Source organism: Mustelus asterias, chromosome 14 (assembly GCF_964213995.1).
Source record: "Mustelus asterias chromosome 14, sMusAst1.hap1.1, whole genome shotgun sequence".
NCBI classification, from domain to species: Eukaryota; Metazoa; Chordata; class Chondrichthyes; order Carcharhiniformes; family Triakidae; genus Mustelus; species Mustelus asterias.
This window is the reverse complement of record NC_135814.1, coordinates 95,269,813-95,287,634: the sequence shown is the minus strand read 5'-3', so window position 1 is coordinate 95,287,634 and position 17,822 is coordinate 95,269,813. Positions and strand designations below refer to the sequence as shown.

General features: G+C 46.8%; 1 protein-coding gene across 2 annotated transcripts in view; it reads left to right on the top strand.

Moving 5' to 3' along the window:
* col6a2 (collagen, type VI, alpha 2) overlaps positions 1-17,822 on the top strand; it is a 98,237-nt gene that overhangs the window by 40,157 nt on the left and 40,258 nt on the right. For both annotated transcript variants that reach the window (XM_078228910.1, XM_078228911.1), the window contains exons 9-17: positions 443-469; positions 600-644; positions 3,020-3,073; positions 4,051-4,113; positions 7,467-7,529; positions 10,431-10,484; positions 12,558-12,593; positions 13,234-13,296; positions 16,577-16,639. In XM_078228910.1, the coding sequence (XP_078085036.1) occupies positions 443-469; positions 600-644; positions 3,020-3,073; positions 4,051-4,113; positions 7,467-7,529; positions 10,431-10,484; positions 12,558-12,593; positions 13,234-13,296; positions 16,577-16,639 (468 nt within the window). The remainder of the gene's footprint in view (positions 1-442; positions 470-599; positions 645-3,019; positions 3,074-4,050; positions 4,114-7,466; positions 7,530-10,430; positions 10,485-12,557; positions 12,594-13,233; positions 13,297-16,576; positions 16,640-17,822) is intronic.

Below are 17,822 nucleotides of genomic sequence, written 5' to 3'. Positions count from 1 at the left end.
GGTTGGGGGAAGGTAACAGAATCCCCATCCCAAACCGGTCAGACTGGTTTGTTCCAGACTTGCAACGGGTGAATGAATTTGGGGAAAGGTTCAGCACCGTGTTGCGGGGTGGGGGTGGGGGGCGGGGGGTTGCTTCTTGTCTGCAGTCCCATTCCTTGGAATTCTACTGCCCTACTCGCCAAGGAATCAGAGCGGGCGAGGGGCGGACAACCAAAATGTCCGTTGGCCTCGGATGGGATTTTCCGGTCTCGCTCAAGCGGGGCCGTAAAATCCCGCCAATAGTTCTCATGAACTAAAACTTCCATTGAACGTACAGGTGCTTTAATCTACAAAATGGAAGGGCCATGCCAAGCCAGACCGTCCTGCCCACCTTATCAAAACACTCTCGTGCTTTGCTGTATTACAAATTTTGTCATTAACGTGTTTTTTTTAATGATTATAGGGCGAAATCGGAACTGAAGGGAAGAAGGTGAGATCTCTCTTTTTCACTTTTCACTTTTCTCTCCCCCTCTCACTTTAGCTTGGGTTTAATAATTTCCCTCTTTTGAGTGGCCTACATATCGCTCACACTACGCTATTGTTCCTCTTGTTTCCTTTAGGGTATTGCGGGACTGCCAGGCCGAGACGGGATTAATGGACAGAAGGTAGGCTCTTCGATCCCACGTGGGGTGGAGGGAATGAAACATTCATTTGGTTTGGCGTATGTAGTTTGCCGTTACTGAGGGCTGGCGGGGAGTGGGGAATAGATACTTGTTTCTCACCTCGAGACCAGGAGCTAGATTCAAATCCAATAAGAACCAAATAGGTTGCAAAACTGTGTGGATAGAGAATTGTTTTCCCCTGCTAGTGGAGGTGGAGGGCAAGGGGACATAACCTTAAAATGTATTCAGCAAAGAAGTTGGGGGAAACTTTGTCCTACAGAAGGTGGTGACAGAGCGGAACTCTCAGATGCAAAAGGCAGTGGATGCTCGCTCGATTAATCACTCCATAGCTGGGATTGATGGATTTGTACAAGCTGGGGGTATTGAGGGAAACGGAGACATGTTGGTGAATGGAAAGATCAAGCATGAGCTCATTGAATGGTAGAACAGGGTGGAAGGCCTGAATGGCCTCCTCCAGCATCTGCTGTAGAGGAGATGAACAGAATGAGTCTCGCCAGATTCACCTCTGCTCTAATGGAGTCTCCGATTCACCAATAGGCATCTTACTCAGAGACCACTCAAGATGGTTGATTGGGCCGTGTTTGCATGTCGCGTAAGTTCATGAGATGTTCTGTGCAGAGGTCTGGCATAGAGTATTTAATTTCTAATTAATCTGCTTGATTCGAACCCCGGTCCCCAGAGCGTTAGCTGAGTTTCTGGATTAATAGCTGAGCGATAATACCACTAGGCTATTGCCTCCCTCTATGGTATATGGCATGGTGTATAAAATATGATATACAGGTTGAGTATCCTTTATCCAAACCCCTCAGAGCCGATTGCATTTTGGATTTCAGTTAGTTTTGGATACCATATATAAGTTTACATTACAATAACCTATTGCCTATATAATGGCCTCGGCTAGCTATAGTCTAAAGTAAATAAAATGTCTGGGAAATAAGATGTTTCACTGAATAATAAATACAAGGTACCTGGAATAAGGTTCTTTTTGATATATTCACCACAAAAATCGCAAGATAAAGTATATATAAATGATTTGGAGGAAAATATAGCTGGTCTGATTAGTAAGTTCGCTGGCGACACAAAGATTGGTGGAGTTGCGGATAGTGAAGAGAATTGGCAGAAGGCACAGCAGGATATAGACTGATTGGAGACTTGGGCGGAGAAATGGCAGATGGAGTTTAATCCGGACTAGTGTGAGATGATGCGTTTTGGAAGGTCCAATGCATGTAGGAATTATACAGTGAATGGTAGTATTGAAAGGCAGAGGGATCTGGGCGTGCATGTCCACTGATCATTGAAAGTGGCAACACAGGTGGATAAGGTAGTCAAGAAAGCATACGCCATGCTTGCCTTCATCGGTTGGGGCATTCAGTATAAAAATTGGCGGGTCATGCTGCAGCTGTACAGAACTAAATTGGGCCTCATTTAGAATATTGTGTACAATTCTGGTCGCCACACTACCAGAAGGATGTGGATGCTTTGGAGAGGGTACAGAGAGGTTTACCAGGATGTTGCCTGGTCTGGAGGGTACTCGCTATGAGGAGAGGTTGGATAAATTCAGTTTGTTCTCACTGGAATGACAGAGGTTGAGGGATGACCTGATAGAGGTTTACAAGATTATGAGTGGCATGGACAGAGTGGATAGTCAGATGCTCTTTCCTAGGGTAGAAAAGTCAAGTACTCGGGGACATAGACTTAAGGTGCATGGGGAAAAGTTTGGAGGAGATGTGCGAGGAGAGGGTGGTGAATGTCTGGAACGCGCTGCCCGGGGAGGGGGTGGGAGCAGGTACAATAGCGGCATTTAAGGGACAACTAGATGAATACATGAATAGGATGGGAATGGAAGGATATGGACTCCATAAGTGCATACAGTTTTAGTTTAGGTAGGCATCATGATCGGTGCAGGCTTGGAGGGCCGAAGGGCCTGTTCCTGTGCTGTACTCTTCTTTGTTCGTTGTTCTTTGTAAACAGCTAGACTTCCCATGCTAAAGGTCGATGGGGTTTTTTAATAAAGTGTGGTATTTTTGGACATGTTTGGTTTTCAGATTTACAGATAAAAGATGATTGTATTCGGTTATTACTCCTTTTAAAAATGCAGTGCAAAAATGTTTACTGTGTATAAATTTTGATTGAGTAAACATTATGGCCGGAATTATCCGACCTCGCCCGCGGATGGGATTATCCGGCCCCGCTGCGGTGAATGGAGATTAGGCTGAGTGGCAAATTCTCCATTCTCGCTGTCAGTGGCAGGGGGACAGTGCGAAACCGGAGGATTCCGGCCCAGTGCTGCCGGAGGGCGAGGCCATTCGGGGGGATCGGAATAACTGATAAATATATTTTTGTGTTGGTGAATACAGGGGAAGCTCGGTCGAATTGGACCCCCAGGATGCAAAGGAGACCCCGGCGATGTGGTAACTATCATTCACTCTTTTTCTTTTGGAGATTTGTAAGGTTAGATATCTATTTTGATTGACCTCACCTTCAGTAATGCAGTGAATTAAAATTGAGGTTCTACTCATTCTAGCCAATTTGTAATTAGTTTTGGAAATTTGAAGAGCATCGCACGGTAGGGATTTTAAATTCTAGATTCTGAGATTGCGCACTGTCTCTGCTGCTGTTCCCAGCATCATTGAATGGGTGGCCATCCACAACCCTTCAATCTGTACATAGTCACCCACTCAGTGCCGCTAGATTAAATATCTTCTCTTGCATCAAGTGGGACTCCCATGTCTCTGCAATGACCAAATCTGTCGCTGGCTTTGCCCTTCCATGCTTCTCACCAACCCTTCAATCCCTCGGCAGCACAGCCCTGTCCAATGTCAGGACGCCTTGCTTATTATCTGAGGTTCATCTCACATTCCCGGACACAGTAAAGCTGACGAATCCCTCCAGTGCAGAATGAGGCCATTCAGCCCATCGAGTCTGCACCGACCACAATCCCACCCAGGCCCTATCCCCATTACCCCACATATTTACCCCACTAATCCCTCCAACCTAGGACACTAATTTAGCATGGCCCATCACCTAACCCGCACATCTTTGGACTGTGGGAGGAAACCGGAGCACCCGGAGGAAACCCACTAGTCTTCCAAAAGTGAAGCTTTGAGAAAGGCTGAGGATGTGAGAGCTGGTCTTGAAATAGAAGTGCTTTAGCTCACAACCAGCAAAGGGTTCTGGGCTCAGCACCGCGATCGTTTAACGATCACATGGTATAACAGAGATGACTAGAGGAGCATTGATCATTTCAAAATGGCCACCGGGCAGACGGGTTTTTTTTAACCAACGAGTTGTGACTTTCTGACCAGTTGCTCGAAAGAGTTAGGATTGAGAGAGTTGGTGCCTCCTGTGAGCGGTGTATTAACAAGACCTGTGATTCTGTTGCTGACAGGGAGCCCCCGGTTTTCCTGGACAGGCTGGCGAGCGAGGATTCGCTGGAGATCCCGGGTCTAAGGTTTGTATCCCGTGTGCCTGCTTCAAATCTACCTTTATTTTTAATTAGTGGATGATCCTGTGAGCGTTCGCACGGGAAGGGGAGCTCGATTCACCAGCTGAACCTCCGGCCCAACAAGGTCAAAGGCCTGTTTCCGTGGTGAATAAGGAGTGTGACGATTTTAATCAGGCAATTGAGGTGGGCCTGCTTGAATATGAACTCCCTGATTAAGGGCCAAATTGATGGGCCAATCAGGGAGTCCCATGCTCTGTCCTTAACCAGGCATGTCAGTTCCTCTGGCACTCTGGATGTAGACTGCTCACTGAGAGCACTCTGGGTAGTGTTGCTGGATCCTGTAAATAAATGAACCTTGGTAAAGGGACTTCCGCCTCCGAGGACTTATTACAGGAAGATTCCCACTGGGGTCATAGACATTGCTCTCCTGAAGTTAAGGTTAAGATACAGCAATGATAGAACCCAGGCTTGCTCTAAGTACCTCACAGAGATGAACCCAGATGGTGAAAACTGCTAGTTCATTCTTCAATTGAATCCTACAGTCACCTCGTGCCAAAGACCAGGGGAAAACTGGCGCTGATGTTAGAAAGCAGAAACGTATTGTTGTCTGGGCCCACTTCTAGGCCGCAGAGCCTAAATTACAACTTGCCCAATTAGTTGTTTGGTGGGCTTGCATGAAACTGGGCCTTAGGCCTCCAACACCATTGGCTACCGGGGTACCATGTGATGCCTTCAGAGGGGCAATCTGCGCATTGGAAACGTCAGAGCCATTCACCTCATTGGCATCAGACTGAAGCCCCGGAGAAGGGGGTTGGAGCAGGCCGGTTGGGGAAAGGGGAATGAATCACAGCATTGTGGAGTCTGATAAATGCTTCTGCTCCACGGGATGTAATGCTCACTGAAAAATCCCAAGTGGATTCAGGCCTGGCCTACCTGTCCGTGTCCACTTTCTGTGAGGGAAGTGGCTGTTTATGGATGGAAGGTGCCAAAATGGCTGCTTCAGACAGCCGTCAGAGATGTCTGAAAAGCAACTCCACCCAATTTTGGATGTCCTCGGGTCAGAGGATCCGTTGGTCCCCAAAATTGGGCCTTGTTGCTCCCTAATTTTCACCCCCATAAGAGATCCCATTCTCTCCCAGCGAAATAATTCTTTCATCCTGATGAACAGCAAAACAGACCTCGGTTTGGGGTCAAACTTACTGATGGCATCTTCGTGTATCCTGCCCAATACCGATAAATCTTTGATTTGATTTATTATTGTCACCTGTGTTGGGATACAGTGAAAAGTATTGTTTCTTGTGCACTATACAGACAAAACATACCATTCATAGAGAAGGAAAGGAGAGAGTGCAGAATGTAGTGTTACAGTCATAGCTGGGGTGTAGAGAAAGATCAACTTAATGCAAGGTAGGTCCATTCAAAAGTCTGATGGCAGCGGGGAAGAAGATGTTCTTGAGTCGGTTGGTACGTGACCTCAGACTTTTGTATCTTTTTCCCGACGGAAGAAGGTGGAAGAGAGAATGTCCGGGGTGCGTAGGGTCTTTAATTATGCTGGCTGCTTTTCCAAGGCAGTGGGAAGTGTAGACAGAGTCAATGGATGGGAGGCTGGTTTGCGTGGTGGACTGGGCTTCATTCACGACCTTTTGTAGTTTCTTGCGGTCTTGGGCAGAGCAGGAGTCACACCAAGCTGTGATACAACCAGAAAGAATGCTTTCTATGGTGCATCTGTAAAAGTTGGTGAGAGTCGTAGCGGACATGCCAAATTGCCTTAGTCTTCTGAGAAAGTAGAGGCAGTGGTGGGCTTTCTTAACTATAGTGTCCCTTAGAGTGGAAATGTATCTGACCCCCGTTTCCAGCTGCAGATGTCATGGCAACAGCTGACGGTGGTTGTGGGCTCCAGTATTAGATACGATATGGTACACTTTAGACAACTTATGCAATCACCAGATGTGGGATCAGATAACACATGTCAGCAATAGTCGGGGTCAGGGTTCAGGCACATTGCAGATGCGTGTTCATGTTAGGAAAATGTGTTATTCATAAAATAAATTCAACAGCTGTGGTATCGATCGGTGTGCAACTTAAGAACAAGTCAGCAGCCACCGTACTGCACTATATGACTCTGGAAGGATACGCAGATAGGCTTAGAGAAAGTAGGGGAGAGCTAAACCCCAGCACAGACCAGTTGGATTAAATGGTTTGTTTCTATATTGTGAATTCTGTGTCATTCTGTAGTTTTTATTAAATTCAGCCATGGAATGTGAGCATCACTGGCAAAACCAACATTTATTGCCCGTCCCTAATTGTCCTTGAGAGGGTGGTGGTGAGCTGCCTCCTTGAACTGCCACGGTCAGTTATGGTGTCGGTGCACCCACAGTACTGTTAGGGAGGGAGTTCCTGGATTTGGACCCAGCAACAGTGAAGGGACGGCCGATATATCTCCAAGCCAGAATGGTGAGTGGCCTTGGAAGGGAACCTCCAGGTGGTGGAATGTCTGCTGCCCTTGTACTTCTTGGGTAATGGTTATGGGTTTGGAAGGTGCTGTTGAAGGAACCTAGTTAAGTTGCTGCAGTGCATCTTGTAGATTGTGCACACTGCTACTACTTTCCATTCGTGGGGTTTTTTAAATTCATTCATGGGACATGGGCGTCGCTGGCCGGCCACCATTTATTGCCCATCCCTAGTTGCCCAAGGGCAGTTGAGAGTCAACCACATTACTGTGGGACACTAGTGAACCAGATGGGTTTTTCCGACAATTGACAATGGTTTCATGGTCATCAGTAGATTCGTAGTTCCAGATATTTTTTATTGAATTCAAATTCCACCATCGGCCGTGGCGGGATTCGAACCCAGCTGACATTACTGAGTTTCTGGATTAATAATCGAGTGATAATACCACTAGGCCGTTGCCTCCCCGTGGAGTGAATGTGGATAGGGTGCCGATCAGGCGGGCAGCTTTGTCTTGCATGATATGAAGCTTCTTGAACCTTGTTGGAGCTGCACTCGTCCAGGCAAATGGAAAGTATTCCATCCCACTCCTGACTTGTGCCTTGGAGATGGTGGATATTGAGATGGGCCAAATGGCCTAATTCTGCTCCTAGATCTATATCTTATCTTACGGACATCCTTTGGGAGGGTCAGGAGCTGAGTTACTCGCCACAGGTTTCCCAGCCTCTGAGCTGCTCTGGTAGCCACATATATGGTGGGTGTCTCTTTCACAATGAAAGAATTATTTATATCCAATCTCATGAGCCAAGCCAATCTGCAAGCCATGCAACAGTAGTTGTTCAAACAGACCCAGTGGATTGTTCTGAATGAAGTATCATTAAATTTAATTTTAATGCTGCGTTTTCTTTCAGGGAGATGTTGGGCGACCGGGAAGAAGTGGACCTCCTGGCACTCAAGGAGACAGAGGTCCGAAGGTGAGTGTGACAGAATTCTTTTTCTTATTCCCACGTGAGATGTGGGACGTCGCTGGCAAGGCCAGCTTTCGTTGCCCATCCCTAACTGCCCTGGAACTGAGTGGCTTGCCAGGCCATTTCAGAGGGCATTTTAAGAGTCAACCCCCATTGCTGTGGCTCTGGAGTCACATGTAGGCCAGACCAGGTAAAGATGGCAGATTTCCTTCCCTGAAGAACATTCGTGACCCAAGTGGGTTTTTACAACAATCGACATTGGTTTCACGGTTCCCATTACTGAGGTTAGCTTTTTGGTTTTGAAAGATACGGGGAGGAGCTGGCACAACTTTTTGATCCTTTTCGCTGATTAATTAAAATGCTCACGACAGGAGGTGTGGTCATGTTGCAACTTTTACCCAGTAAGAAGTCTCACAACACCAGGTTAAAGTCCAACAGATTTATGAGGAATCATGAGCTTTCGGAGTGCTGCTCCTTCATCAGGAGGGCACTATACCTCCACTCACCTGATGAAGGAGCAGTGCTCCAAAAGCTCATGATTCCTCATAAACCTGTTGGACTTTAACCTGGTGTTGTGAGACTTCTTACTGTGCCCACTCCAGTCCAACGCCGGCACCTCCACATCATAACCTTTACCCATTCAGGATTAGTTTTTAGGGAAACTACAGGGATTAGATAACAAGGAAATGGGGCAAGGAAAGCTCTTGTTAGATGCCAATCACAAGGTTCGGGATTTTCACCAGGAAGTTGCGGATCTGCGGAGAAGATGGACACCATCACGGGAATCTTGGAGAATGGCAGTTCTTGGAATGAGCTGGGATAAAACAGAGGGCAGGATTTTCCAGCCATTCCGACCAGTGGGACCCACTGATCCTGCTGACTGCGACCTCCCACCATGGACTCACTGGTGACGGAGGGTGCGAACAACGGGAAACCCCATTGACAGCGGTGGGACTGGAAGATCCCAGATCCCACCACTGGCCACTGGCGGGCCACCTCTGCCGTTGTAAAACACGCCCCAGGGCGAGGGAGGGGGAGAGTGGAAATCCCAGCCAGTGACTTTCAATCTCTGGGATCTGGGGCATCCTGAAACATTTGGAGTGCAGATTTCCTCTTCGGAGGTCATGTTGTCAGTCAAGCCGGAGGAGCCCCATTCTCGCTCTTAACTGCTCGGAATTAATGAGAGCTAACTGGCATTAAACACGCTAGTGTCGCTTGCCAGTTACCATGGGACAAATGACACATTAACCCCTCGCGCGGGCAGGTTGGGTTGGGTTAAGACAAAGTCACTTCATGTGAGTAGAAGGGAGAGATGGTCAGGCCTGCAGATAGCATTTCCAGACCTGACCTGACCTGGGAAGTTCAGGTAGAAACCTCATTGCCAATTGTAATTGAGTCTCTGAGAGCGCACCGAAGGTTTACCAGGCTGTTTCCTGGGATGGCAAGTCTGCCATATGAGGAGAGACTAAGTCGGTTAGGATTATATTCGCCGGAGTTTAGAAGAGTGAGAGGGGATCTCATCGAAACCTTTAAGATTCTGACAGGATAGATTCAGAAAGAATGTTCCCGATGGTGGGCGAATCCAGAACTAGGGGTTTGAGGATAAGGGGGTAAACCTTTTAGAACTGAGGTGAGGAGAAATTTCTTCACCCAGAGGGTGGTGAATGTGTGGAATTCACTACCACAGAAAGTAGCTGAGGCCAAAACATTGTCTGATTTCAAGAAGAAATTAGATATAGCTCTACGGGATAAAGGGATCAAGGAATATGGAGGGAAGACGGGATCAGGATATTGAATTTGATGATCAGCCATGATCATAATGAGCAGGCTCGAAGGGCCGAATGGCCTAGTCCTTCTTCTAGTTTCTATGTTTCTATGTTCAATTGATGTTCTGATTTTGGAGAGACATAGAGGGGCAAATTGTCCCCCCACAGGAATCATAGCGGGCGAGGGGCGGACCATGGAAAGGCCCATTGACCTCGGGTGGGATTTTCCAGGATTCGGGGTAAGGGTGGCTGGAAAACTCTTCCCAGAGAGAGGGGCGATGGAAGGAAATTCTCAGCACAGGTGGCTCAGACAGTAAAACTTTCCATTCTCCTGTATTAACTTAATGGTCACATGTAACAGAAGTGGCAAACTCTCAAAGTTCTTCCTGAAGCATCATGTGTGGCCGGGTAGATATTCCTGCAATCCTACCCAAACCGGCAGTGACACTTTTCCACACAGCATTTGCCATTCCCATCCATTCCGTAGATAAACCTTCCGTTTCTTCCATAACTGGACAACCATCTGGTGACAGTTTGATGGTTTCGAACAGAGGCGTCCGTCCAGTATATCCAGTGTTGGGGGAACGGGGCGAATCATTGGTGACAACATGCGCTCTTGTAAGTGAGGACTGTTGGCCAAAGTCAGACTCCATCATGACCTCATTGGACATCCAACAATCAGACTACCCGATGTTGTTTCTGCCCCACTGGATATTAACCGAGTTGCTCAGACCTATTCTCAGAAAGAAGTATCAATGGAAGATGGATCAATAGCAGCCAAATGGATTTGGGATCCAAATCAGTCCCGGTCTAGTTGAATGGTGGAATGGGATCGGGGATATTATGGTTTAGCCAAGGGCCATTGCGTTAATGGCTGCTGGGTTTAAAGTATCTGGGTGGAACACTCATTCTTTTGTTGCAGAATGTGATCAGCTCAAGATCAGGAAACAGTTGGATCACCTTGAAGAAGGGGTCGTTCGAAACTTTGCAGATAGATTGAGACCCGATGGAGTCATTTGTGCATTGTTATATAACCCACTGAAGTATATCATTAGACATAAATGCGACATATCACTACGTCAGACATTACAGTGAAGAACTGTCACAGATTTTTATTAATGGTGTTGTTTTTCTTTCTCAGGGCCCAGTGGGACCAGCTGGACGTCCAGGACTAATGGGCAGGAAAGGTGGAAAGGTAATATTATACATTGCAAAGCAAATCTCTCTCAGTGGGATCTGGCTTACACCATGTCTCCCTACACTATTGGTCAAACCTTGCACTCTGTGTTCAGGGCAGTCCAGATAGGCAGAAGGAAACAATCTCTCGTCACAAAGAATTTTTGAGTGTTTGTGGAGAGATTCCTTAATAGTACATTTATATTTTTATTCTCCTCTCTGTTATTAACTGCACAATTCTCCTCCATTCCTACGAGTTGATCCTGACTCGTTCTCGCTGCTCTTGTTCCGTCTCTGAATTTCACTGAAGATAGCTGTAGTCACAGAAATCATAGAATCCCTACAGTGCAGAAGGAGGCCATTCAGCCCATCGAGCCTGCACTGACTCTCCTTCAGATCATCTTACCCAAGCTTACAGCCCTATGCCTGTAACCCCATACTTTATCCCACTAATCTACACATCTTTGGACACTATGCAAGGGGACAACTTTAGCCCAATGCTCCCAGAATTTCAGTTCAGGCTAGGCCATAACTGGAGACGATCTCCAGCTTGTGATCCAGGTGGAGGGACCAGGAAGTCCATCCCATTTTAGTTTATTTTTTGCTGGGACTGGCCTTGGGCAGAAATTCTGCCCTTTACATAAGAACATAAGAACTAGGAGCAGGAATGGGCCATCTGGCCCTTCGAGCCTGCTCCGCCATTCAATAAGATCATGGCTGACCTTTTCATGGACTCAGTTCCACTTACCCGCCCGCTCACCATAACCCTTACCGTTCAAAAATTTATCTATCCTTGCCTTATAAACATTTAATGAGGTAGCCTCAACTGCTTCACTAGGCAAGAAATACTCACTTTACCTAGTGCATCGACTCGGGACTGTCCAACATTCCCTGAGCTACTCTCAGAATTCTTCCCTTTAGGTCCTTCATAAGGCCCTCAGTGATGCTTGGGCCAGCTCAGAGTAAATATGACTTCCACTGAGACTCTGCCAAAGACCCAGACCGGTGAAAAATAAGGCACTTAACCATGGAAGGCTTCTCACCTTCCTCCTCACCTTCCTCCTCTAACCTGCTGGTGTTGGTGCTCTGTCTTGTTAGGAACCAGATCAGAAACCCCAAGGTATGTTATGGAGTTAGACTAGACCACAACTATTTTTTATTTTGGTATTAGTGTAAGGAAAAGGTGTGTCACTCCAGGTGGGATTCTGTTGATCCACTAGGAAACTTTTCTCAAAACAAATTTTATTTTAACAGTACAGTTTAACTATAAGAAATGAATTAGCATAACTTTTACCAATTGAAATACTCAAACATGACAAGATACAATTCTTAACTGCTAATCTATCTCTATTAGTTACAATTCAAGCAATATTCCTCTTATAGACCTAAACTCCTCTTCAAACACAGTTAGCAACACACAAGCTCATGTGTTTTTCCTTGGTATCAATCCTACAGTGGTTGAACACCTCCAGAGAGAGGGAAAGGAGAGACAGAGAGACACCTGTTTTCTAACACTCAAACAGCAGCCTCCAGAGAGAGAGAGGGAGAGAGAGACACACACCTCTTGCTTTTTTCAGGACCTAGCAGAAACTGCTTTCTTTTCCCTGTAACTATAACTCATCCATTAGCATATGACTGTGTCATGTGAGAAACAAAGCTCTACCTTTAAACCCCAGGAGGAAAACCAAAACGAAACAAAAATGCATCAACTCAGATTGAAACAAGCATCCCATTAGCTAAGATCAATTATTAATCTGCATTCTCAGCATGTGAGTTGTCTGGTGCAGACAAATTGGCACTGTATAAAACAGGGCTGAATTCTAAACATACCCCTTACAAGAAACATGATGAAAATACATTTTGTAAAGACACAGTATTGTCACAGAAGGTTATTGATTCAGCCTGTGGGATTTGGGTTGGGATTGATGCCCATGTTTGCGGTTGGCATGGAAATGGCCTTCTCCCGCTTGTTCTGACCGTGACCTATGAACTTTGACTCGCAGTGTTCAGACCAGAGGCCTGCGCATTGCTCTCAACTGTCATTTGTTGGCTTCTTGCAGACTGATGTTGTCTTCTTTATTTTGTGCAACAGGGCGGCAAAGGATCTCCAGGGCCCAAAGGAGATGTGGTAATTATTCTTCTCTTTGAAAAACTGATGTTGTTTATTTCCAGTAAACTCCCAGATGCACTTTAGAAATGGAGCCAAGAGTTAAGTCACTTACAGTACACACTTGAAATTGTTTATTTACACAGCGGTGGGGGCAACATGCGTTAAATGTCACGCATGTGTGTGCATGAGTTTTATATGTCAATGAGGGACCGTGGGCAAGATTCTCTGGCCTCCCAGCCACGTGTTTCCCACCGGCAGGAGGTGACAGGTTGTTTGCTAGCGGTGAATTCTCGGGTCCCGCTGCTGTCAATGGGAATTCTCACTGGCGTCACCCCACACCAGCGGGAAACCTGTGGGCGAGGGCGCACTGTCGGCGGGTCCGGAGAATCCCACTGGCGTGAGTGGCTGGAGAATTCCAGTCCTTGTGTCCACGTACATGTGCCGACATATGTAATAGACGCATTTTAACTCACTGAAAACCCATTCGTTTAAGAGAGGAATTCATTCCCTATACGACACAGACACACCGGAATGAAAAGAAAGGCGGATTAGTCTGTTTGCACAGAATTGTCTGGCCTCCCTTTAGGCCGAGACCTGTCCCAACATGTCCCAGGCTATGGGCAGCTCTAAGCTCGCTTTATCTATTTTCCTTCCTCAGGGTCGCAGAGGTGATTTTGGAGCCAAAGGCAGTCCTGGACCCAAAGGAAATCCAGGAGATAAGGTGAGCATGAATTACTTTGATTTCGGAAAGCTTTCTTGTCATCACCACAGTGAAAGGTGCAGGGAAGAACTGGAAGGAAAGGGTGGGTCAAATCTTGAGGTGTTTCTTTCTGTCTGAGGGGAATTCAGTGGTCATACTCCCCATTAACCGCAGAAAATCTACCCCAGGAGCTTCCCTGGGCAGAATCACCGAACAAACAGCGTCTGTCGCCACTGGCAGCAATCTTTATAGTTGGCCACCTGTGGTGGTATCCTCCAAACACAGCCATTCTCAGACAGGCTTTCTTCCCCATTTATGTGAGAACCAGCGCTGCGCTGTAATGGGCATCGTGCCAGGCAAGCTTACTGTTGCGTTACGGACAGGAGGGTGATTAATTTAAACAGCCCTGATTTCTCCTCTCATTACCACGGCGGCACAGTGGTTAGCACTGCTGCTTCACAGCACCAGGGACCCGGGTTTGATTCCCGGCCTCAGGTGACTGACTGTGTGGAGTCTGCACGTTCTCCCTGTGTCTGCGTGGGTTTCCTCCGGATGCTCCGGTTTCCTCCCACAGTCCGAAAGATGTGCAGATTAGGTGGATTAGCCATGCTAAACTGCCCCTTAGTGTCCAAAGATGTGCAGGTTAGGGAGAGTGACCATGCAAAATTCCCCTTAGTGTCCAAAATGTGTAGGTTAGGTGGACTGGCCATGCTAAATTGCCTCTTAGTGTCCAAAGATGTGCAGGTTAGGTGGATTGGCCATGCTAAATTGCCCCTTAGTGTCCAAAGATGTGCAGGTTAGGGAGAGTGACCATGCAAAATTCCCCTTAGTGTCCAAAATGTGTAGGTTAGGTGGACTGGCCATGCTAAATTGCCTCTTAGTGTCCAAAGATGTGCAGGTTAGGTGGATTGGCCATGCTAAATTGCCCCTTAGTGTCCAAAGATGTTTAGAGTTAGGTGGATTGGCCATGCTAAATTGCCCCTTAATGTCAGGGGGATTAGCAGGGTAAATACATGGGTTGTGGAGATAAGGCCTGGGTGGGATTGTGGTCGGTGCAGACTCGATGGGCCAAATGGCCTCCTTCTGCACTGTAGGGATTCCATGATTCTCTGATACCCGCCCATAAACAGGAAGGTGTTTTAAATTTTTCATTTCCCCTTTTATAGTTGGGACTATTTTCCCCGACCCTTTAATTCGGAGTGATCTGATCCTCAATTAACTTCACAGCAAACCCGAGATAAGAGGTCAAATAAGGGGGTTGGCTTATTTTGCATACACATCATGGGAAGAGGTTCCGCAATGTCCGTCCCTCTTGCACTGGTACAATAAAAGAGGGGTGAGGAAAAGAAAGGGATTGGGGTCCTTATCTGAGTAAGACCACGGTGAAACTAAGACTTATGGTTTGGGAGTCCTGAATCAAAAATCCAATGGTGTATTCCTTCAGAGGGTAGTTGGCTTACTCTTGCAGGTGAGCCGTCTTTCCAGAAGTTGGGACTCACTCAATGGGAGAAGGCACATCAAGTTGTATTAGTCTTGAAGGCCAATGTTCATAGATTCTCTACAGTGCAGGAAAGGCCATTTGGCCCATCGAGTCTGCACCACCCTCTGACAGAGCACCCCACCCAGGACCTCTTCCCCCATCCTAGACCTGTAACCCCACACATTTCCCATGACTAATCCCCTTAACCTACACATCTTTGGACACAGAGGGGCAACTTAGCATGGCCAATCCACCTAACCTGCTCTTCTGAGGTCCAACAACAGCTGACTGAGGTCAGGTCCACACAGCAATATTGCAGGTTCTACAACTTGGGTGAAGATCATGTGACATACCTCCCACCAATTCTCCTGAGTGTTGGACAAAGGATGTATGTTCCCAGGTCTGGAAAGTTGAGGTGTTTAACAGCGGGAGGGAGGGTCCTTTTTGCCCTTTGCTGAAATATTCTCTCCGGTGGCCTGGGCTCTACGTTCAAAATATAAAAGGGGGTTTGTGTATTTCTTTGGAATTTGGTTGTCAGTAGTCAGGGAGGGCATTAGCATATCTTTAAATATAACAAGGCCTCCACTGGTTTTTTGTAAGTTAGATGTTCTGCCGGTAGGAGTCAGGGCCTTTGTCCATTTAATTTTTAAAAAATTGTATGGGGTTACACCAGGTTGACATTTGGCAGGTCTGTCATATGAGGAGAGACTAAGTCTGTTAGGATTATATTCACTGCAGTTTAGGAGAGGGAGAGGGGATCTCATAGAAAAGTACGAAATTCTAACAGCATTAGCTTTTGGTAGCAATAATAGGAAGACAGATTATTACTTGAATGGGTGTAAATTGAGAGAGTTGGATACTCAACGAGACCTTGGAATCCTTGTGCATCAGTCGCTGAAAGTAAGCGCGCAGGTACAGCAGGCAGTAAAGAAGGCAAGTAGCATGTTGGCCTTCATAGCGAGAGGATTTGAGTATCGGGATAGGGATGCTTTACTGCAATTGTATAGGGCCACACCTGGAGTATTGTGCGCAGTTTTGATCTCCTTATCTGAGGAAGGATGTCCTTGCTGTCGAGGGAGTGCTGCGAAGATTTACCAGGCTGATTCCTGGGATGGCAGGTCTGTCATATGAGGAGAGACTAAGTCGGTTAGGATTATATTCACTGGACTTTAGAAGAGTGAGAGGGGATCTCACAGAAACTTACAAAATTCTAATAGGGTTAGACAGGGTAGATTCAGAAAGAATGTTCCGGATGGTGGGGAGCCCTGAACTAGGGGTCATAGTTTGAGGATAAGGGGTAAATCTTTTAGAACTGAGGTGAGGAGAAATTTCTTCACCCAGAAGGTGGTGAATGTGTGGAATTCACTACCACGGAAAGTAGCTGAGGCCAAAATGTTGTGTGATTTCAAGAAGAAATTAGATCTAGCTCTTGGGGTTAAAGGGATCAAGGGATATGGGGGGATCAGGATATTGAATTCGATGATCAGCCATGATCAAAATGATTGGCGGAGCAGGTTCGAAGGGCCGAAAGACCTCCTCCTGCTTCTCGTTTCTATGTTTCAATCTAGGAATATATCTACCCAGAGTTTGCAACCCTCGGTTGTAAAGCAAGACCTGGGAGAGGGTTGGAGCCAAACGTTTTTGTCAGTCTTCATACGTGAATGATTCCAGGCTCAGAAATTCAGACGGGAGTTGAACAGGGCTGTTGTTGATGTTTAACTCGGTCATAGCCCAGGACATCTACAGCATGGCGAACACCTCCTGAAACCGGAAACCACGGTGTCTTTTGACTATCTAACCATGTTCTTGTTCCATTCACAGGGAGATTTTGGAAACGAAGGTACGCGAGGTTTACCAGGTGAAGCTGGACGGAAAGGCGAAAAGGTAACGGACTGTCCGTGATGTCAGAGAATGGACATAATGATAATTCCGTAACTAATCTAATTAATATTCTCAACATGGTTAGGAACGGTGGGTGAGCGGGGAGATTTAGGAGGTCCAAGGGCAGGATCACTAAATAGGACATGTACTAAAAAAAAAAGGGGGCGGCACGGTGACACAGTGGTTAGCACTGCTGCCTCACAATGCCAGGGGACCCGGGTTCGATTCCCGACTTGGGTGACTGTGCGGAGTCTGCACGTTCTCATCAGGGCAATTAGCAGGGTAAATACATGGGGTATGGGAATAGGGCCTGGGTGGGATTGTTGTTGGTGCAGGCTCGATGGGCTGAATGTCCTCCTTCTGCACTGTAGGGATTCTATGATGTTCGCAACACACGGCTTGGGTCACTGTTGGTGCGGAGTCTGCACGTTCTTCCCGTGTCTGCGTGGGATTCCTCCGGTTTCCTCCCAAAGTCCGAAAGACATGCGGATTAGGTGCATTGGCCGTGCTAAATTCTCCCTCAGTGTACCTGAACAGACATCGGAGTGTGGCGACCAGGGGATTTTCACAGTAACTTCATTGCAGTGTTATGTAAGCCTACTTGTGACACTAATAAATAAGCAAAAGGCCAAATAGAATGTTAGCCTTTATCTCGTGCGGCAAGAATATAAGTTTAGTCACAGCCATACGGAGCTGTGGATGGATCTCATTCGGAGTCCTGCCTTCAGTTCTAGGCCTCAGGCCTAAGAGTGGGGGCAGCGTAGATTCACCAAGAAATGACCCCAGGGCTAAAAGGGTTAAATCATGAAGCCAGGTTACGAAGTCTGGGCTTCTATTCTACTGGGTATAGAAGATAAAGGCATCTCATTGGAGTTAGGCTGTTTGGGAGTGACGTCAGGTAGGTCAGTAGAAATGTGAAATTCTCACCCCAAAAAGCTGGCAAGGTTGACAAGGAGGTGGGTGGGTGGTTCATGAGGGGTGATTGGGTCAACGGGGAATGATTTAATTATTTTATAGACATAGTCAAGTGCAATATGGAGCCAAGTAAATAGAGTTGAGCTACAGATCAACCATGACCTAACTGAATGGTGGCACAGTGGTTCGCACTGCTCCCTCACAGCGCCAGGGACCTGGGTTCAATCCTGGCTTGGGTCACTGTCTGTGTGGCGTTTGCACTTTCTCCCCG